This window comes from Oncorhynchus mykiss, chromosome 13 (assembly GCF_057628025.1).
Source record: "Oncorhynchus mykiss isolate SJ-2025 chromosome 13, ASM5762802v1, whole genome shotgun sequence".
NCBI classification, from domain to species: domain Eukaryota; kingdom Metazoa; phylum Chordata; class Actinopteri; order Salmoniformes; family Salmonidae; genus Oncorhynchus; species Oncorhynchus mykiss.
The window spans coordinates 10,141,799-10,165,787 of NC_143034.1; the positions used below are offsets into that span (position 1 = coordinate 10,141,799).

The following is a 23,989-nucleotide window of genomic DNA, read 5'->3' on the forward strand; positions in this document are numbered from 1 at the left end:
ATGTAAGGTGTGCTTTATGTATTAATCTGAAAGTGTGTGTTGTGAGAGATAGATGGTGAAAATGCATGAGAGAGACAGAAGGTGTGTGTGTTAATATGTGTTCGAGACAGAGAGATGTTAGTTTGTAACTCACCAGTTCTCCTAGGTCTCCTTGAGGTCCTACCAGTCCTGTGGGCCCCTGGGGTCCTTGTTCTCCCTGGAGAGAGGACACAGTACAGTGTAGGGTTTCTTAATCCTGGTCCGGGGGACCGAAAAAGGTGCATATTTGAGTTTTTGCCCCATCACTATACAGCTGATTCCACTAGTCAACACATCATCAAACCTTTGGTTAGTGGAATCAGGTGTGTTATTGGCAAAAACATTCATGTCCACCCCTTCACATCCCCAGGATCAGGATTAAGAAACACTGAAACTGGACCAATGAAACACAACAGGTGGAGTGGAGAGAGAAACTGAACCAATGTAACACAACAGGTGTAGTGGAGAGAGAAACTGAACCAATGTAACACAACAGGTGGAGTGGAGAGAGAAACTGAACCAATGTAACACAACAGGTGTAGTGGAGAGAGAAACTGAACCAATGTAACACAACAGGTGGAGTGGAGAGAGAAACTGAACCAATGAAACACAACAGGTGTAGTGGAGAGAGAAACTGAACCAATGAAACACAACAGGTGTAGTGGAGAGAGAAACTGAACCAATGTAACACAACAGGTGTAGTGGAGAGAGAAACTGAACCAATGAAACACAACAGGTGTAGTGGAGAGAGAAACTGAACCAATGTAACACAACAGGTGGAGTGGAGAGAGAAACTGAACCAATGAAACACAACAGGTGGAGTGGAGAGAGAAACTGAACCAATGAAACACAACAGGTGTAGTGGAGAGAGAAACTGAACCAATGTAACACAACAGGTGGAGTGGAGAGAGAAACTGAACCAATGTAACACAACAGGTGTAGTGGAGAGAGAAACTGAACCAATGAAACACAACAGGTGGAGTGGAGAGAGAAACTGAACCAATGAAACACAACAGGTGTAGTGGAGAGAGAAACTGAACCAATGTAACACAACAGGTGGAGTGGAGAGAGAAACTGAACCAATGAAACACAACAGGTGTAGTGGAGAGAGAAACTGAACCAATGAAACACAACAGGTGTAGTGGAGAGAGAAACTGAACCAATGTAACACAACAGGTGTAGTGGAGAGAGAAACTGAACCAATGAAACACAACAGGTGTAGTGGAGAGAGAAACTGAACCAATGAAACACAACAGGTGTAGTGGAGAGAGAAACTGAACCAATGAAACACAACAGGTGGAGTGGAGAGAGAAACTGAACCAATGAAACACAACAGGTGGAGTGGAGAGAGAAACTGAACCAATGTAACACAACAGGTGGAGTGGAGAGAGAAACTGAACCAATGTAACACAACAGGTGTAGTGGAGAGAGAAACTGAACCAATGAAACACAACAGGTGGAGTGGAGAGAGAAACTGAACCAATGAAACACAACAGGTGTAGTGGAGAGAGAAACTGAACCAATGTAACACAACAGGTGGAGTGGAGAGAGAAACTGAACCAATGTAACACAACAGGTGTAGTGGAGAGAGAAACTGAACCAATGAAACACAACAGGTGGAGTGGAGAGAGAAACTGAACCAATGAAACACAACAGGTGTAGTGGAGAGAGAAACTGAACCAATGTAACACAACAGGTGTAGTGGAGAGAGAAACTGAACCAATGAAACACAACAGGTGTAGTGGAGAGAGAAACTGAACCAATGTAACACAACAGGTGGAGTGGAGAGAGAAACTGAACCAATGAAACACAACTGGTGTAGTGGAGAGAGAAACTGAACCAATGAAACACAACAGGTGTAGTGGAGAGAGAAACTGAACCAATGAAACACAACAGGTGTAGTGGAGAGAGAAACTGAACCAATGAAACACAACAGGTGTAGTGGAGAGAGAAACTGAACCAATGAAACACAACAGGTGGAGTGGAGAGAGAAACTGAACCAATGAAACACAACAGGTGTAGTGGAGAGAGAAACTGAACCAATGTAACACAACAGGTGGAGTGGAGAGAGAAACTGAACCAATGTAACACAACAGGTGGAGTGGAGAGAGAAACTGAACCAATGTAACACAACAGGTGGAGTGGAGAGAGAAACTGAACCAATGTAACACAACAGGTGGAGTGGAGAGAGAAACTGAACCAATGTAACACAACAGGTGGAGTGGAGAGAGAAACTGAACCAATGTAACACAACAGGTGGAGTGGAGAGAGAAACTGAACCAATGAAACACAACAGGTGGAGTGGAGAGAGAAACTGAACCAATGTAACACAACAGGTGGAGTGGAGAGAGAAACTGAACCAATGTAACACAACAGGTGGAGTGGAGAGAGAAACTGAACCAATGTAACACAACAGGTGGAGTGGAGAGAGAAACTGAACCAATGTAACACAACAGGTGTAGTGGAGAGAGAAACTGAACCAATGTAACACAACAGGTGGAGTGGAGAGAGAAACTGAACCAATGAAACACAACAGGTGTAGTGGAGAGAGAAACTGAACCAATGAAACACAACAGGTGTAGTGGAGAGAGAAACTGAACCAATGAAACACAACAGGTGTAGTGGAGAGAGAAACTGAACCAATGTAACACAACAGGTGTAGTGGAGAGAGAAACTGAACCAATGAAACACAACAGGTGTAGTGGAGAGAGAAACTGAACCAATGAAACACAACAGGTGTAGTGGAGAGAGAAACTGAACCAATGTAACACAACAGGTGTAGTGGAGAGAGAAACTGAACCAATGTAACACAACAGGTGTAGTGGAGAGAGAAACTGAACCAATGAAACACAACAGGTGTAGTGGAGAGAGAAACTGAACCAATGAAACACAACAGGTGTAGTGGCGAGAGAAACTGAACCAATGTAACACAACAGGTGTAGTGGAGAGAGAAACTGAACCAATGTAACACAACAGGGTGACAGAGACAGTATAGAGCAGGGGCTCGAGGGCCACATCGAGATTTTGAAATTCAACGGAGGGACGCATCTTTTGGGGGAACAATTGTTGGTTAAAATCCATTTGTGGGGGCCTCCCGAGTGGTGAAGCGGACTAAAGCACTGCATCGAGAGGGTTCGGCAGGCCGAGGTTTCCGTGGCCCATCGCGCTCTAGCAGCACCTGTGGCGGGCCGTACGCAGTGCACACTGACACGGTCGCCAGGTTTCCTCCGACACACTGGTGCGGCTGGCTTCCGGGTTAAGCGGGCATGGTGTCAAGAAGCAGTGCGGCTTGACTGGGTCGTGTTTCGGAGGACGCACGGCTCTCGACTTTCGCCTCTCCTGAGTCCTTAGTGGAGTTGCAGCGAAGGGACAAGACTGTAACTACCAATTGGATACCACGAAAAATGGGTAAAAAAATGTATATCTTTTTCTCTTGTCTCGCGAGCCGGATAGAAGTGCCCGAGGGGCCGGATTGAAGTGCCAGGCGAGACAGACTGAAGTGCCCGGGGGGCCAGACTGAAGTGCCCGAGGGGCCAGATTGAAGTGCCAGGCGAGACAGACTGAAGTGCCGGGGGGGCCAGATTGAAGTGCCCGGGGGGCCAGATTGAAGTGCCCGTGGGGCCAGATTGAAGTGCCCGGGGGGCCAGATTGAAGTGCCCGGGGGGCCAGATTGAAGTGCCCGAGGGGCCAGATTGAAGTGCCAGGCGAGACAGACTGTAGTGCCGGGGGGGCCAGATTGAAGTGCCCGGGGGGCCAGATTGAAGTGCCCGTGGGGCCAGATTGAAGTGCCCGGGGGGCCAGATTGAAGTGCCCGGGGGGCCAGATTGAAGTGCCCGGGGGGCCAGATTGAAGTGCCCGGGGGGCCGGATTGAAGTGCCCGAGGGGCCGGATTGAAGTGCCGGAGAGGCCGGATTGAAGTGCCCAAGGGGCCGGATTGAAGTGCCTGGGGGGTCCGACTGAAGTGCCCGAGGGGCCAGATTGAAGTGCCAGGCGAGACAGACTGAAGTGCCGGGGGGGCCAGATTGAAGTGCCCGGGGGGCCAGATTGAAGTGCCCGTGGGGCCAGATTGAAGTGCCCGGGGGGCCAGATTGAAGTGCCCGGGGGGCCAGATTGAAGTGCCCGGGGGGCCAGATTGAAGTGCCCGGGGGGCCGGATTGAAGTGCCCGAGGGGCCGGATTGAAGTGCTCGAGAGGCCGGATTGAAGTGCCCAAGGGGCCGGATTGAAGTGCCTGGGGGGTCCGACTGAAGTGCCCGAGGGGCCAGATTGAAGTGCCAGGCGAGACAGACTGAAGTGCCGGGGGGGCCAGATTGAAGTGCCCGGGGGGCCAGATTGAAGTGCCCGGGGGGCCGGATTGAAGTGCCCGAGGGGCCGGATTGAAGTGCCCGAGAGGCCGGATTGAAGTGCCCAAGGGGCCGGATTGAAGTGCCTGGGGGGTCATACTTTGCCCCCCCCCCCCCCCCCCCCTTGGTATAAAGGAATACGCTAAACAACACCACTGACTCACCTCTGGTCCTGGAAGACCCCCGGGGCCTGTGATTAAGGTGCTCTGCAAGATGCCAGAGAAAACATGAAATTATTACTAGTGGCTATTTGAAGTGTGTGTGTGTGTGTGTGTGTGTGTGTGTGTGTGTGTGTACTTACTGCTCCAAAGTAGGATGGTTCTCCTTTCTCTCCTTTCTCTATTCTTTCCTGGTAGAGAGGAACACACACACACACACACACACACACACACAAGCACACAAGCACACATCTCTATTTAGAGTACAAAAGAGTAGTTGTTTAGTGTTGAGTTGCTGACAGACATTGCATTGTGAGATGTACCTGTCCGTTCCAGGACTCCGCCCTCTCCCTCTCGGCCAATCCGTATCGATCTTCAAATTCCTCCTCGTATTCATACTCTCTGACCTCGTACTCATCTGTTTCGTTGTCGTAGTCTTCGTACTCTACAATCTGTCACACACACACACACACACACACACACACACACACACACAGGACAACCGATCATCATCATCATATCCACAGTCAACAGTAGCACAAGACATTTCAGAATGTAATCTTGAGCTGAACCACTAGAACTAGAATACTGGTTATAATTGGAACCACAGAACCACAATGACATTCAAGTTCTCTGATTAGAACCACAGAACACAATGACATTCTAGTTCTCTAATTAGAACCACAGAACCACAATGACATTCTAGTTCTCTGATTAGAACCACAGAACCACAATGACATTCTAGATCTCTGTTTAGAACCACAGAACCACAATTACATTGTAGTTCTCTGATTAGAACCACAGAACCACAATGACATTCTAGTTCTCTGATTAGAACCACAGAATCATAATGACATTCTAGTTCTCTGATTAGAACCACAGAACCTCAATGACATTCTAGTTCTCTGATTAGAACCACAGAACTACAATGACATTCTAGTTATCTGATTAGAACCACAGAACCACAATGACATTCTAGTTCTCTGATTAGAACCACAGAACCACAATGACATTCAGGTTCTCTGATTAGAACCACAGAACGACAATGACATTCTAGTTCTCTGATTTTAACTACAGAACCACAATGACATTCTAGTTCTCTGATTATAACTACAGAACCACAATGACATTCTAGTTCTCTGATTAGAACCACAGAACCACAATGACATTCTAGTTATCTGATTAGAACCACAGAACCAAAATTACATTCTGGTTCTCTGATTAGAACCACAGAATCACAATGACATTGTAGTTCTCTGATTAGAACCACAGAACCACAATGACATTGTAGTTCTCTGATTAGAACCACAGAACCACAATGACATTCTAGTTCTCTGATTAGAACCACAGAATCACAATGACATTGTAGTTCTCTGATTAGAACCACAGAATCACAATGACATTGTAGTTCTCTGATTAGAACCACAGAACCACAATGACATTCTAGTTCTCTGATTAGAACCACAGAATCACAATGACATTGTAGTTCTCTGATTAGAACCACAGAACCACAATGACATTCTAGTTCTCTGATTAGAACCACAGAATCACAATGACATTGTAGTTCTCTGATTAGAACCACAGAATCACAATGACATTGTAGTTCTCTGATTAGAACCACAGAACCACAATGACATTCTAGTTCTCTGATTAGAACCACAGAACAGTCCCAATCCTGAGAGAATGAATGGATGGTTGAAATGGAATGCTCAGAGAGAGCAACATTAGACATGGTGTCCAGATCATATTTTTTTATTGTTTATCCATCTTTCTGTGTCTGGTCAGGTACTGTGGAGGTCACCTCTCACCTCATACTCTGTGATGTTAGGTCTCACGGTAACCGTGGAGACAGAGAGGTCATCGTAAAGGTCACTGTAGTCAAACTCATCAAACTCCTCCACCTTCACTCTCCTGGGCTTTGTCTCCTACACACACACACACACAAACACACACACACACACACACACACACACACACACACACACACCGCTGTGTTCAGAGGCCATGGAGTGAGGCAGGAGTTAAATCGAACAGGGGACAGAGGAAGAGAGGTGGGCACACACTGGCACACAGAACACTGGCACACAGAAGACTGGCACACGGAACACTGGAACACAGAACACTGGCACACGGAACACTGGAACACAGAACACTGGCACACGGAAAACTGGAACACGGAACACTGCCACACAGAACACTGGAACATGGAACTTTAGCACACGGAACACTGGCACACAGAACTTTAGCACACGGAACACTGCCACATGGAACACTGCCACACAGAACTCTAGCACACGGAACACTGCCACACGGAACACTGGCACACGGAACACTGGCACACGGAACACTGGCACACGGAACTTTAGCACACGGAACACTGGCACACGGAACACTGGCACACGGAACACTGGCACACGGAACTTTAGCACACGGAACACTGGCACACGGAACTTTAGCACACGGAACACTGGCACACGGAACTTTAGCACACGGAACACTGGCACACAGAACACTGGCACACGGAACACTTCAACACAGAACTCTAGCACATGGAACACTGGCACACGGAACACTTGCACACGGAACACTGCCACACGGAAGTTTAGCACATGGAACACTGGCGTACAGAATTTTAAGACACGGAACACTGGCAAATGGAACACTGGCAAACAAACACTGTCTGACTAAATATCTCAATGGAGAGAGATAGAGAGGGGAGGGAGGGAGAGAGAGATAGAGAGGGGAGGGAGGGAGAGATGGAGAGGGGAGGGAGAGAGAGATAGAGAGGGGAGGGAGGGAGAGATGGAGAGGGGAGGGAGGGAGAGATAGAGAGGGGAGGGAGGGAGAGAGAGACAGAGAGGGGAGGGAGAGAGAGATGGAGAGGGGAGGGAGAGAGCGATAGAGAGGGGAGGGAGGGAGAGAGAGATAGAGAGGGGAGGGAGAGAGAGATGGAGAGGGGAGGGAGAGAGAGATAGAGAGGGGAGGGAGGGAGAGATAGAGAGGGGAGGGAGGGAGAGAGAGACAGAGAGGGGAGGGAGAGAGAGATGGAGAGGGGAGGGAGAGAGAGATAGAGAGGGGAGGGAGGGAGAGAGAGATAGAGAGGGGAGGGAGAGAGAAATGGAGAGGGGAGGGAGAGAGAGATAGAGAGGGGAGGGAGAGAGAGATGGAGAGGGGAGGGAGAGAGAGATAGAGAGGGGAGGGAGGGAGAGAGAGATAGAGAGGGGAGGGAGAGAGAGATGGAGAGGGGAGGGAGAGAGAGATAGAGAGGGGAGGGAGGGAGAGATAGAGAAGGGAGGGAGGGAGAGAGAGACAGAGAGGGGAGGGAGAGAGAGATGGAGAGGGGAGGGAGAGAGAGATAGAGAGGGGAGGGAGGGAGAGAGAGATAGAGAGGGGAGGGAGAGAGAAATGGAGAGGGGAGGGAGAGAGAGATAGAGAGGGGAGGGAGAGAGAGATGGAGAGGGGAGGGAGAGAGAGATAGAGAGGGGAGGGAGGGAGAGAGATAGAGAGGGGAGGGAGGGAGAGAGAGATAGAGAGGGGAGGGAGAGAGAGATGGAGAGGGGAGGGAGAGAGAGATATAGAGGGGAGGGAGGGAGAGATAGAGAGGGGAGGGAGGGAGAGAGAGATAGAGAGGGAGGGAGAGAGAAATAGAGAGGGGAGGGAGAGAGAGATAAGAGAGGGGAGGGAGAGAGAGATAGAGAGGGGAGGGAGGGAGAGATAGAGAGGGGAGGGAGAGAGAGATAGAGAGGGGAGGGAGGGAGAGAGATAGAGAGGGGAGGGAGGGAGAGAGAGATAGAGAGGGGAGGGAGAGAGAGATGGAGAGGGGAGGGAGAGAGAGATGGAGAGGGGAGGGAGAGAGAGATGGAGAGGGGAGGGAGAGAGAGATAGAGAGGGGAGGGAGAGAGAGAAGGAGAGAGGAGGGAGAGAGAGATGGAGAGGGGAGGGAGAGAGAGATGGAGAGGGGAGGGAAAGAGAGATAGAGAGGGGAGGGAGGGAGAGATAGAGAGGGGAGGGAGGGAGAGAGAGATAGAGAGGGAGAGAGAGAAATAGAGAGGGGAGGGAGAGAGAGATAAGAGAGGGGGAGGGAGAGAGAGATAGAGAGGGGAGGGAGGGAGAGATAGAGAGGGGAGGGAGGGAGATAGAGAGGGGAGGGAGAGAGAGATAGAGAGGGGAGGGAGAGAGAGATAGAGAGGGGAGGGAGGTGGAGAGAGAGGGGAGGGGAGGGAGAGAGATAGAGAGAGGGGAGGGAGAGAGAGATAGAGAGGGGAGGGAGGTGGAGAGAGAGGGGAGGGGAGGGAGAGAGAGATAGAGAGGGGAGGGAGAGAGATATAGAGAGGGGAGGGAGAGAGATAGAGAGAGGGGAGAGAGAGAGAGATAGAGAGGGGAGGGAGAGAGAGATAGAGGGGAGAGAGAGAGATAGAGAGGGGACGGAGACAGAGAGAGGGAGGAGAGGGAGAGAGATACTGCAATGAATGGAAAGAAAGAGATAAAGATAGGAAGAGAGAGATGAGACATTTAAACATTGGCTAGTCACCTAAATAACTCTGTCATAGAATAGACTGTCTAATGGGACTCTCATCATCACCTCCCTGTCTCTTGATAGGTTGCCTAAAGGGAACTCACCTCCTCAGTCTCTTGTGATAGGCTGTCGTAGGGTAAAGGGGCGTGGCAGTCGGGAATGTAGTCTTGACAGTAGGTCTCTGCAGCTCTGGGGTCGGCTACGATCAACAATTGTTGGATTTCTCCCTGTGGACACACACACACATTAATCAAACACACACACCATGTTTCTTTGTATTCATGTTTGTTTGTATTATGAACTGTGACTGAATGAATGTGATTACCTATCAGTGACTGAATGAATGTGCCTACCTATCGGTGACTGAATGAATGTGCCTACCTATCAGTGACTGAATGAATGTGATTACCTATCAGTGACTGAATGAATGTGCCTACCTATCGGTGACTGAATGAATGTGCCTACCTATCAGTGACTGAATGAATGTGCCTACCTATCGGTGACTGAATGAATGTGCCTACCTATCGGTGACTGAATGAATGTGCCTACCTATCGGTGACTGAATGAATGTGCCTACCTATCGGTGACTGAATGAATGTGATTACCTATCGGTGACTGAATGAATGTGCCTACCTATCGGTGACTGAATGAATGTGCCTACCTATCGGTGACTGAATGAATGTGCCTACCTATCGGTGACTGAATGAATGTGCCTACCTATCGGTGACTGAATGAATGTGCCTACCTATCGGTGACTGAATGAATGTGATTACCTATCGGTGACTGAATGAATGTGCCTACCTATCGGTGACTGAATGAATGTGATTACCTATCGGTGACTGAATGAATGTGCCTACCTATCGGTGACTGAATGAATGTGCCTACCTATCGGTGACTGAATGAATGTGCCTACCTATCGGTGACTGAATGAATGTGCCTACCTATCGGTGACTGAATGAATGTGCCTACCTATCGGTGACTGAATGAATGTGCACACACACACACACACAAGCACACACACACACACACACACACACACACAGACACACACACAAACACATACACATACACACACGCACACACACACACACACACACACACACACACACACACACACACACACACACACACACATACACACACACACACACACACATCTGAATCCAGCCCAAACACAGTTTGAGGGTTGAATCAGAGCCAGACCACCTGAGACTACAGTCATTCTACTAAATGCCCCCAGACACACTGGGGTTAAAGGTCATTCTGCTGTATGACTGGGTTCCACAACACAGGCAGGTAGTTTTAAACCAAACTGGAGATCCCAGACAGAATTTATCCAGTAACCAGAGATGGTCTTCTGAGTCAAGGACAAAAACATATATCGATATAACAATGACATAACATCTTTATTTATGAATGAAATATTCTGTCATGTTAGATGGGATATGCCAGGGGACAGGGTGAAGTACATACACATGACCACAAGAGGGGGCTGTAGAGAGAGATAGAGTTAGTGCTCTGTGTTTGTCTCTGTGTGCCCGGGTGTGTGTGTGTGTGTGTGTGTGTGTGTGTGTGTGTGTGTGTGTGTGTGTGTGTGTGTGTGTGTGTGCCTGCGGGCGAGCGGGTGGGCGTGTGCGTGTGGGTGTGTGTGTGGGTGGGCGTGTGTGGGAGGTTCCTCTTCCTTTTGTGCACGTAGGTACGCGTGTGTGTGTGCGGGTGTGCGTGCGGGTGTGGGAGGTTCCTCTTCCTTTTCTCTTTGACAGAGGGTCAGAGGGTCAGAGGGTCAGAGGGTCAGAAGGTCAGAGGGTCAGAAGCCACAGCAAGCAAGGAGTCAGTCCATTCTATAACTAATAAATCTATCAAAACCCAGAATCCAACCCCACACACAGAGAATCCAACCCCACACACAGAGAATCCAACCCCACACACAGAGAATCCAACCCCACACACAGAGAATCCAACCCCACACACACTCTTACTTCCTCCAACACAGTCCTACCCCCAACACAGTCCTACCCCCAACACAGTGCTACCTCCAACACAGTCCTACCTCCAACACAGTGCTACCTCCAACACAGTCCTACCCCCAACACAGTCCTACCTCCAACACAGTCCTACCCCCAACACAGTCCTACCTCCAACACAGTCCTACCTCCAACACAGTCCTACCCCCAACACAGTCCTACCCCAACACAGTCCTACCTCCAACGCAGTCCTACCCCCAACACAGTCCTACCCCCAACACAGTGCTACCTCCAACACAGTCCTACCTCCAACACAGTGCTACCTCCAACACAGTCCTACCCCCAACACAGTCCTACCCCCAACACAGTCCTACCCCAAACACAGTCCTACCCCCAACACAGTCCTACCTCCAACACAGTCCTACCTCCAACACAGTCCTACCTCCAACACAGTCCTACCTCCAACACAGTCCTACCTCGAAGACCTGGTCATCCAGTAGCCGTGTCCCGAACACAGTGACCCCTTCAGTGCTGACCTCTGGGTTCAGACCTCTCTGGAGCTCCAGACTCTCCACCTTCTCACAGTCCAGATACAGAGTCACTGACTGACCCTCCACACTGTACGCTACCCTGTGCCATCTGGGTAGAGGGAGAGAGACAGAGTTATTCTAGGGTGTTGTCACACTAGATCAAGTCAGTGACTGACAGTCTAAACTACTCTGTGACAGAGGGAGAGAGAGGGAGTTATTCTAGGGTGTTGTCATACTAGATCCAGTCAGTGACTGACAGTCTAAACTACTCTGTGACAGAGGGAGAGAGACAAAGTTATTCTAGGGTGTTGTCACACTAGATCCAGTCAGTGACTGACAGTCTAAACTATTCTGTGACAGAGGGAGAGACACAGAGTCATTCTAGGGTGTTGTCATACTAGATCCAGTCACTGACTGACAGTCTAAACTACTCTGTGACAGAGGGAGAGAGACAGAGTCATTCTAGGGTGTTGTCATACTAGATCCAGTCAGTGACTGACAGTCTAAACTACTCTGTGACAGAGGGAGAGAGAGGGAGTCATTCTAGGGTGTTGTCACACTAGATCCAGTCACTGACTGACAGTCTAAACTACTCTGTGACAGAGGGAGAGAGAGGGAGTTATTCTAGGGTGTTGTCATACTAGATCCAGTCACTGACTGACAGTCTAAACTACTCTGTGACAGAGGGAGAGAGAGGGAGTTATTCTAGGGTGTTGTCACACTAGATCCAGTCAGTGACTGACAGTCTAAACTACTCTGTGACAGAGGGAGAGAGAGGGAGTTATTCTAGGGTGTTGTCATACTAGATCCAGTCACTGACTGACAGTCTAAACTACTCTGTGACAGAGGGAGAGAGACAGAGTCATTCTAGGGTGTTGTCATACTAGATCCAGTCAGTGACTGACAGTCTAAACTACTCTGTGACAGAGGGAGAGAGAGGGAGTCATTCTAGGGTGTTGTCACACTAGATCCAGTCACTGACTGACAGTCTAAACTACTCTGTGACAGAGGGAGAGAGAGGGAGCACAATGGTAATAAATATGGCACTTTATTGTGATTTCCTGGTTCCGTTTTAACATGTATCTAGTGAGTAAATGTCTTGTTCTACCTGTCAAATGAAATCAACAAATCCAAACATCTAAAGAAATGAGAAAGTGATGAATGTGTATTTTGGAGGGGTTATATTGAATGGGTGAAACATAGGGTCTGTGTTCCTGTTGACGTCCAGTATGAGTGTGTGTTACACCTACTTGCCGTCAGCCAGGTTGATCTTCCTGAAGGTCGGGTATAGTTCAGGAGGAGGCAGGCCTTGCTGGTCTTCATACAGGAAGACAGGGGACCTCCCGACCTCTAACCCCAGCTGCTGGGTACCCTGAGGGTCGTACAGGGACAACAAGAACACCTGGGCACCCCGCCGGGCACGTACCGTAGCCAGGACAGAGAAGTCCACTGGGAACCCCCCTTCTGGAGAGGCAGAGAGAGAGACAGAGAGACAGAGAGACGGAGAGAGAGAGAGAGAGAGGGAGAGAGAGAGAGAGAGAGAGAGAGAGAGAGAGAGAGAGAGAGAGAGAGAGAGAGAGAGAGAGAGAGACAGAGAGATTATTGCTACTATCATCATCGTCGTCGTCATCATCATCATCCCTACAATCGTCTACTGGGAACACTAGATAGAGACGGATCAGTATCAATTTCATCATATTGTTGTTCATCATCAATGTGTGTGTGTGTGTGTGTGTGTGTGTGTGTGTGTGTGTGTGTGTGTGTGTGTGTGTGTGTGTGTGTGTGTGTGTGTGTAGTGTACCTGGGAACAGCTGTTTTGTAGGGACACTGAGTTGGATCTTCTTGTTGATCTTGAAGGAGATGTCTGTCTCTTCTCTTCCCTCTCTACTGGTGCAGAGCCCCGCCTCCAGAGACACACCCTCCATGTCCTCTGATAGGTCCAGGATCCTCAGCACGTCCACCGGATTGGCTGTAGAGGGGGAGGGAGGAGTTAGGAGACAAAGTCAGGGAAAGCGACCAGAGCACTGAGAGAGAGAGAGAGAGAGAGAGAGAGAGAGAGAGAGAGAGAGAGAGAGAGAGAGACGAGTGAGAGGAGAGAGAGAAGAGAGGAGAGAGAGAGAGAGGAGTGAGAGAGAGAGACAGAGAGACACACACACACACACACACCTGATCAAACCACACACACACACACACACACACACACACACCACTGATCAAACCTCCACACACACACACACACAGAGAGAGAGAGAGAGAGAGACAGAGAGTGAGCGAAAGAAAGAGAGGCAAAAAAAACACACATTTCTTCCCACAGGGCCGTGGGGTGAAACAGGGATGCAGCTTAAGCCCCACCCTCTTCAACATAAATATCTACGAATTGGCGAGGGCACTAGAAAATTCTACAGCACCTTGCCTCAACCTACTAGAACCTGAAGTCAAATGTCTGCTGTTTGCTGATGATCTGGTGCTTCTGTCACCAACCAAGTAGGGCCTACAGCAGCACCTAGATATTCTGCACAGATTCTGTCAGACCTGGGCCCTGACAGACCTGGGCCCTGTCAGACCTGGGCCCTGACAGACCTGGGCCCTGACAGTAAATCTCAGTAAGACCAAAATAATGGTGTTCCAAAAAAGGTCCAGTCACCAGGACCACAAATACAAATTCCATCTAGACACTGTTGCCCTAGAGCACACAAAAAACTATACATACCTTGGCCTAAACATCAGCGCCACAGGTAACTTCCACAAAGCTGTGAACGATCTGAGAGACAAGGCAAGGCAAGAAGGACATTCTATGCCATCAAAAGGAGCATAAAATTCAACATACCAATTAGGATCTGGCTAAAATTACTTGAATGAGTTATAGAATCAGTTATAGAGGTCTGGGGTCAAATCACTAACCAAGAATTCACAAAATGGGACAAACACCAAATTGAGACTCTGCATGCAGAATTCTGCAAAAATATCCTCCGTGTACAACGTAGAACACCAAATGCATGCAGAGAGAGGCCGCTAATAATCAAAATCCAGAAAAGATCTGTAAAATTCTACAACCACCTAAAAGGAAACGATTCCCAAACCTTCCATAACAAAGCCATCACCTACAGAGAGATTAACCTGGAGAAGAGTCCCCTAAGCAAGCTGGTCCTGGGGCTCTGTTCACAAACACAAACAGACCCCACAGAGCCCCAGGACAGCAACACAATTTGACCCAACCACTTGACACATTGGAAAGAATTAACAAAAAAACAGAGCAAACTAGAATGCTATTTGGCCCTAAACAGAGAATACACAGTGGCAGAATACCTGACCACTGTGACTGACCCAAAAATAAGGAAAGCTTTGACTATGTACAGACTCAGTGAGCATAGCCTTGCTATTGAGAAAGGCCGCCGTAGGCAGACGTGGCTCTCAAGAGAAGACAGGCTATGTGCTCACTGCCTACAAAACGAGGTGGAAACTGAGCTGCACTTCCTAACCTCCTGCCCAATGTATGACCATATTAGAGAGACATATTTCCCTCAGATTACACAGATCCACAAAGAATTTGAAAACAAACCCAATTTTACAACACTGTATATATGTAATATGTAATATATGTAATATATGTAATATATGTAATATATGTAATATATGTAATATGTATATATGTATATATGTAATATATGTAATATATGTAATATATGTAATATGTATATATGTAATATGTATATATGTAATATGTATATATGTAATATGTATATATGTATATATGTAATATGTATATATGTAATATATGTATATATGTAATATGTATATATGTAATATATGTAATATGTATATATGTAATATGTATATATGTAATATGTATATATGTAATATATGTAATATATGTAATATATGTAATATATGTAATATGTATATATGTAATATGGCATTTGAAATGTCTTTATTCTTTTGAAACCTCTGTATGTTAAATGTTTACTGTTCATTTTTATTTTTTATTTCACTTTTATCTACCTCACTTGCTTTGGCAATGTTAACATATGTTTCCCATGCCAATAAATCCCCTTGAATTGAATTGAGAAAGAGAGAGAGAGAGAGAGAGAGAGGGAGGGGGGGCGCGGTATGGATGGCAATGTGAAGGAATGAGGAGAGAGGTCACAGGGCGATGAAAAGGGGAGGGAGAGGAAAGGGGGAGGACAGGAGCAGAGAAAAGAGAGGGGGATTACAGTAGAAGAGAAGAGTAAGAGTGTGAGGTGGAGGAGAGAGGGCATGCCTCTACTGGTGTGGCTCCTTAACACACGATTCCTTCAGCTGACGTAACCCATCTGCCCTGCACCTTTCAACACATCTGGACAGTTTTATTGGAGTGATCCCTAGCTGTCTGTCTGTCTGTCTGTCTGTCTGTCTGTCTGTCTGTCTGTCTGTCTGTCTGTCTGTCTGTCTGTCTGCCTGCCTGCCTGCCTGTCAGTCTGTCTGCCTGCCTGTCTGTCTGCTTGTCTGTCTGTCTGTCTGCCTGTCTGTCTGTCTGTCTGTCTGTCTGCCAGTATGTCTGTCTGTCTGTCTGTCTGTCTGTCTGCCAGTATGTCTGTCTGTCTGTCAATATGTCAGTCTGCCTGTCATCTGTCATCTGTCTGTCTGTCTGTCTGTCTGTCAATATGTCCGTCTGTCTGTCTGCTAATATGTCTGTCTGTCTGTCTGTCTGTCTGTCTGTCTGTCTGTCTTTCTGTCTGCCAGTATGACTGTCTGTCTGTCAATATGTCAGTCTGCCTGTCATCTGTCTGTCTGTCTGTCTGGCTGTCTGTCTGTCTGTCTGTCTGTCTGTCTGCCAATATGTCTGTCTGTCTGTCTGTCTGCCAATATGGCTGTTTGCCTGTCTGTCTATACGTCTGTCTGGTTATCAGTCTGTATGCCAGCCTGTCTGTCTGTCTATCTGTCAATATGTCAGTCTGCCTGTCATCTGTCTGTCTGTCTGTCTGTCTGCCTGTCTGTCTGTCTGTCTGTCTGCCTGTCTGTCTGTCTGCCAGTCTGCCAGTCTGCCTGTCTGCCTGTCTGTCTGTCTGTCTTCATTTGAATACACCAACATGGCCAGACGAGCCTCATTAACATCTCAAATGGCACCCTATTCCCTGTATAGTGCACTACTGTTGACCAGCATGGCACCCTATTCCCTGTATAGCGCACTACTGTTGACCAGCATGGCACCCTATTCCCTGTATAGTGCACTACTGTTGACCAGCATGGCACCCTATTCCCTGTATAGCGCACTACTGTTGACCAGCATGGCACCCTATTCCCTGTATAGTGCACTACTGTTGACCAGCATGGCACCCTATTCCCTGTATAGCGCACTACTGTTGACCAGCATGGCACCCTATTCCCTGTATAGTGCACTACTGTTGACCAGCATGGCACCCTATTCCCTGTATAGTGCACTACTGTTGACCAGCATGGCACCCTATTCCCTGTATAGCGCACTACTGTTGACCAGCATGGCACCCTATTCCCTGTATAGCGCACTACTGTTGACCAGCATGGCACCCTATTCCCTGTATAGTGCACTACTGTTGACCAGCATGGCACCCTATTCCCTGTATAGTGCACTACTGTTGACCAGCATGGCACCCTATTCCCTGTGTATAGTGCACTACTGTTGACCAGCATGGCACCCTATTCCCTGTATAGTGCACTACTGTTGACCAGCATGGCACCCTATTCCCTGTATAGTGCACTACTGTTGACCAGCATGGCACCCTATTCCCTGTATAGTGCACTACTGTTGACCAGCATGGCACCCTATTCCCTGTATAGTGCACTACTGTTGACCAGCATGGCACCCTATTCCCTGTATAGTGCACTACTGTTGACCAGCATGGCACCCTATTCCCTGTATAGTGCACTACTGTTGACCAGCATGGCACCCTATTCCCTGTATAGTGCACTACTGTTGACCAGCATGGCACCCTATTCCCTGTATAGTGCACTACTGTTGACCAGCATGGCACCCTATTCCCTGTATAGTGCACTACTGTTGACCAGCATGGCACCCTATTCCCTGTATAGTGCACTACTGTTGACCAGCATGGCACCCTATTCTCTGTATAGTGTACTACTGTTGACCAGCATGGCACCCTATTCCTTGTATAGTGCACTACTGTTGACCAGCATGGCACCCTATACTATGTGGCCTTTACTGTGGCCACAGACTAGCTGTTACACACAGTGATATCACCAGGACTTTACTGTGGCCACAGACTAGCTGTTACACACAGTGATATCACCAGGACTTAACTGTGGCCACAGACTAGCTGTTACACACAGTGATATCACCAGCCCTTTACTGTGGCCACAGACTAGCTGTTACACACAGTGATATCACCAGGCCTTTACTGTGGCCACAGACTAGCTGTTACACACAGTGATATCACCAGGCCTTTACTGTGGCCACAGACTAGCTGTTACACACAGTGATATCACCAGGCCTTTACTGTGGCCACAGACTAGCTGTTACACACAGTGATATCACCAGGCCTTTACTGTGGCCACAGACTAGCTGTTACACACAGTGATATCACCAGGCCTTTACTGTGGCCACAGACTAGCTGTTACACACAGTGATATCACCAGGACTTTACTGTGGCCACAGACTAGCTGTTACACACAGTGATATCACCAGGACTTAACTGTGGCCACAGACTAGCTGTTACACACAGTGATATCACCAGGACTTTACTGTGGCCACAGACTAGCTGTTACACACAGTGATATCACCAGGACTTTACTGTGGCCACAGACTAGCTGTTACACACAGTGATATCACCAGGCCTTTACTGTGGCCACAGACTAGCTGTTACACACAGTGATATCACCAGGACTTTACTGTGGCCACAGACTAGCTGTTACACACAGTGATATCACCAGGCCTTTACTGTGGCCACAGACTAGCTGTTACACACTGCGTTCCTATCACCTGGTAACAATCAGTCTCCCACTTCCTCGGGGCTCTGATCTATGGCGGATGGAGAGTCATGGTATATGCACACAGAGAGAAAGAGAAAGAGAGGGAGAGAGAGAGAGAGAGAGAGAGAGAGAGAGAGAGAGAGAGAGAGAGAGAGAGAGAGAGAGAGGGGGAGAGAGGGAGAGAGAGAGAGAGAGAGAGGAGGGATAGAAGGAGAGAGGAGAGAGAGACAGAGAGAGAGACAGAGAGAGAGAGAGAGAGAGAGAGGAGGGAGAGAAGGAGAGAGGAGAGCTACAGTAGATATATGATCAACTACAGTAGATATATGATGAACTACAGTAGATATATGAAGAACTACAGTAGATATATGATGAACTACAGTAGATATATGAACTACAGTAGATATATGAACTACAGTAGATATATGAACTACAGTAGATATATGAACTACAGTAGATATATGAACTACAGTAGATATATGATGAACTACAGTAAATATATGAACTACAGTAGATATATGAACTATAGTAGATATATGATGAACTATAGTAGATATATGAACTACAGTAGATATATGATCAACTACAGTAGATATATGATGAACTACAGTAGATATATGATGAACTACAGTAGATATATGATGAACTACAGTAGATATATGAACTATAGTAGATATATGATGAACTATAGTAGATATATGATGAACTACAGTAGATATATGAAGAACTACAGTAGATATATGATAAACTACAGTAGATATATGATAAACTACAGTAGATATATGATAAACTACAGTAGATATATGAAGAACTACAGTAGATATATGAACTACAGTAGATATATGAACTATAGTAGATATATGATGAACTATAGTAGATATATGATGAACTACAGTAGATATATGATAAACTACAGTAGATATATGATAAACTACAGTAGATATATGATAAACTACAGTAGATATATGAAGAACTACAGTAGATATATGAACTACAGTAGATATATGATGAACTACAGTAGATATATGATAAACTACAGTAGATATATGATAAACTACAGTAGATATATGATAAACTACAGTAGATATATGAAGAACTACAGTAGATATATGAACTACAGTAGATATATGAACTACAGTAGATATATGATGAACTACAGTAGATATATGATGAACTACAGTAGATATATGATAAACTACAGTAGATATATGATGAACTACAGTAGATATATGATAAACTACAGTAGATATATGATAAACTACAGTAGATATATGATAAACTACAGTAGATATATGATAAACTACAGTAGATATATGAAGAACTACAGTAGATATATGAACTACAGTAGATATATGAACTACAGTAGATATATGATGAACTACAGTAGATATATGATGAACTACAGTAGATATATGAAGAACTACAGTAGATATATGATAAACTACAGTAGATATATGATAAACTACAGTAGATATATGAAGAACTACAGTAGATATATGAAGAACTACAGTAGATATATGAAGAACTACAGTAGATATATGAACTACAGTAGATATATGAACTACAGTAGATATATGAACTACAGTAGATATATGATAAACTACAGTAGATATATGAAGAACTACAGTAGATATATGAAGAACTACAGTAGATATATGAACTACAGTAGATATATGAACTACAGTAGATATATGATAAACTACAGTAGATATATGAAGAACTACAGTAGATATATGATGAACTACAGTAGATATATGAACTACAGTAGATATATGAACTACAGTAGATATATGAAGAACTACAGTAGATATATGAACTACAGTAGATATATGAACTACAGTAGATATATGAACTACAGTAGATATATGATAAACTACAGTAGATATATGAAGAACTACAGTAGATATATGAACTACAGTAGATATATGATGAACTACAGTAGATATATGTTGAACTATAATGTCTATATGATGACTACAGTATCTATAACATAAGAGGCTTCAGGGACTACAGTATCTATAACATAAGAGGCTTCAGAGACTACAGTATCTATAACATAGGAGGCTTCAGAGACTACAGTATCTATAACATAAGAGGCTTCAGAGACTACAGTATCTATAACATATGAGGTTTCAGAGACTACAGTATCTATAACATAAGAGGCTTCAGAGACTACAGTATCTATAACATAATAGGAGTCAGCTTCAGGGACTACAGTATCTATAACATAAGAGGCTTCAGAGACTACAGTATCTATAACATAATAGGAGTCAGAGACTACAGTATCTATAACATAAGAGGCTTCAGAGACTACAGTATAGATTACAGGGTCTGTTCCCACATATACACACTTCGTGCTTGTGTGCATGTGTGTGTGTACTTATGTGTGTGTGATATTATGTTTGTGTGTTTCTGGGTAATGTAGGGGACAGAGTTAGGAAACCTTGTTTTGTTGTTTCTCTAAAAGACATGTTATTGCATTCTTTAGAATAAAGACACACCCCCCCAGCAGGAAGTACGGCCCCTGATCTGGAACCTGTTATTACCAGCCTACACCTCCTCTCTCTCTTTTTACCATTCCCTTTCTCTGTCCTTTGTTCTCTCTCTCTCTCTCTCTCTCTCTCTCTCTCTCTCTCTCTCTCTCTCTCTCTCTCTCTCTCTCTCTCTCTCTCTCTCTCTCTCTCTCTCTGTCTCTGTCTCTGTCTCTGTCTCTGTCTCTCTCTCTCTCTCTCTCTCTCTCTCTGTCTCTGTCTCTGTCTCTGTCTCTCTCTCTCTGTCTCTCTCTCTCTCTCCCTCTCTCTCTCTCTCTCTCTCTCTGTCTCTCTCTCTCTCTCTCTCCCCCTCTCTCTCTCTCTCTCTCTCTCTCTCTCTCTCTCTGTCTCTCTTTCTCTCTCTCTCTCCCTCTCTCTCTCTCTCTGTGTCTGTCTCTCCTCTCTCTCTCTGTCTCTCTCTCTGTCCCTCTCATTTCCTCTCTCTCTGTCTCTCTCTCTCTGTTCCTCTCTCTCTGTCCCACTCTTTTTCTCTCTCTCTCTCTGTATCTCTCTCTCTCTCCTCTCTCTTTCTCCACTCTCTCTCTCTCTCAGTTCAATCTCCCATTCTCCTCGGAGACGAGAAGCTCAGCTGATGGATAGAGTGATGTGGGGGAGTGGAATAGAGGGATGAATTGAAAGGAAAGAGAAGGGAGGAGTAATTGGATGGAGGGATGTGAGCCACATGTTGCCGTTCCTCTGACATCAGCTGGCTCTGATCAGAAAACACACTCTGGGTCGTCTCACATTCTCTCTCTCACACACATGCACTCCCTCACAGGTATGATCTTCAATGTCATGCTCAGGTGATATACCCGTTATTCCACAGGGATATGAGGAGAGGTGGAGGAGGAAGAGGAGAAGGAGGAGGAGGAGGAGAGAAGAAGAGGGGGGTGGAGAAAAGAGAAAAGAGAAGAAAGAACAGGAGGAAAGAGGGGGATGGAGAGAAGAGGAGAAGAGGGGGATGGAGAGAAGAAAGAAGAGAAGGAAAGAGGGGAATGGAGAGAAGAGGGGAAGAGGGGGATGGAGAGAAGAGGGGAAGAGGGGGATGGAGAGAAGAGGGGAAGAGGGGGATGGAGAGAAGAGGGGAAGAGGGGGATGGAGAGAAGAGGGGAAGAGGGGGATGGAGAGAAGAAAGAAGAGAAGGAAAGAGGGGGATGGAGAGAAGAGGAATGATTCAGACACAGGAACCTATCTAGGTAGCTTCAAGCATGTTCTACTAACTCACACACACACACACACACACACACACACACACACACACACACACACACACACACACACTGTCTATCTTTCCTCTCTGTCTACATCTAGAATACCACAGCCAGCCAGACATATAAATCTCAACCTATCAGCAGCCAGCTGGTACAGGTGGCCCTGACCAATCCCAGGACAGAACCGGTCCAGGAAGCTGCTGCTCGCCAAGACAATATCCCCTGGGTCAATCAGGACGGAAAATATTTGCATTACTTGTATTATTTCTCTTGTTCGAGGGGATATGTCTCAATAAAGTTACGTGGTTAATTTGGGTCTCAATAAAGGTGATGTCACTGAACAGAAAGGTTTTTCATCTGTTCTAGATGCTTCTATAAACTGTATATGTGGAGGTTTATGGGATTTCTCCTTTATCTGTGGGCTCCGGTTTTTATGATTGTTTTAATTGTATTTTTCCTTTATTTATTCTTCACAGTTTTGGCCCCAGGAAGTATCATTAAACATGGGACTCGGCAATATGACATCATTTTCATCAGACCAATCAATGGCATCCTCAAGACGAGTGATACTATTGGCTCTCCCCAGCCAAATAGATGAAAGGGAGGAGCCAATAGTGACACTCTCAGCCATCTAGAATAGCCAACTACGTCCTTCGTTCAACCCACCAGATGTACACATGGAATGTCTATAAACTGTTCAAATGTAGATCATGTGTAATCAGTTAGGCTCTCGAAGCAAAGTTTGTATACCTCCCTGTTTCAACAAACGTGTTGTTGATGTCTCAAATCCAAATGGACCTCCTAGCCCAGAGGTGGACCCCCTAACCCAGAGGTGGACCCCCTAACCCAGAGGTGGACCCCCTAGCCCAGAGGTGGACCTCCTAACCCAGAGGTGGACCCCCTAACCCAGAGGTGGACCCCCTAGCCCAGAGGTGGACCCCCTAGCCCAGAGGTGGACCCCTAGCCCAGAGGTGAACCCCCTAGCCCAGAGGTGGACCCCCTAGCCCAGAGGTGGACCCCTAGCCCAGAGGTGGACCCCCTAACCCAGAGGTGGACCCCCTAGCCCAGAGGTGGACCCCCTAGCCCAGAGGTGGGTTAATCAGTTAGACAGAAATAGAGTGACGGAGATGTAAACACATGTTTCCCATGCCAATAAAGCCCCTTGAATTGAATTGATTTGATTTGAATTGAGAGGGAGAGACATGAGAGAGACATCAGTCAGTCAACAGACAGACAGACAGACAGACAGACAGACAGACAGACAGACAGAGGAGACAGAGAGACAGAGAGAGAGGAGACTGAGAGAGAGGAGACTGAGAGACTGAGAGAGAGGAGACAGAGAGAGAGACAGAGAGAGGAGACAGAGAGAGAGAGACAGAGAGAGAGGAGACAGAAAGAGAGGAGACAGAGAGAGAGAGACAGAGAGAGAGAGGAGACAGAGAGAGACAGAGAGAGAGGAGACAGAGAGAGAGACAGAGAGAGAGAGAAAGTGGAGAAAGAGAAAGAGGAGACAGAGAGAGAGACAGAGAGAGAGGAGACAGAGAGAGACAGAGAGAGAGGAGACAGAGAGAGAGGAGACAGAGAGAGACAGAGAGAGAGGAGACAGAGACAGATGAGACTAAGAGAGAAACATAAAGAGATCAGTCAGTCATAAAGAGCAACTCAACCACTTCAGGTAAAACCATAACTCAGACACACTTGACCTTCACTTGAGGATGACCATGAGCATAACTCACAGGGTCGTGCTCTGACAACCAGGTGTGTGGGGGGTTTGGGGAGGG

The 23,989-nt window shown here is 46.7% G+C and overlaps 1 protein-coding gene across 1 annotated transcript in view; it reads right to left on the reverse strand.

The window, feature by feature from the left end:
* Positions 1-23,989, reverse strand: part of LOC110510793 (uncharacterized) — an 80,790-nt gene that overhangs the window by 55,089 nt on the left and 1,712 nt on the right. The window contains exons 2-10 of the mRNA XM_090195103.1: positions 13,329-13,496; positions 12,778-12,991; positions 11,474-11,636; positions 9,138-9,260; positions 6,326-6,442; positions 4,841-4,969; positions 4,661-4,708; positions 4,524-4,565; positions 134-196 (exon numbers count right to left, since the gene is read on the reverse strand). Coding sequence (XP_090051229.1) covers positions 134-196; positions 4,524-4,565; positions 4,661-4,708; positions 4,841-4,969; positions 6,326-6,442; positions 9,138-9,260; positions 11,474-11,636; positions 12,778-12,991; positions 13,329-13,496 — 1,067 coding nt within the window. The remainder of the gene's footprint in view (positions 1-133; positions 197-4,523; positions 4,566-4,660; positions 4,709-4,840; positions 4,970-6,325; positions 6,443-9,137; positions 9,261-11,473; positions 11,637-12,777; positions 12,992-13,328; positions 13,497-23,989) is intronic.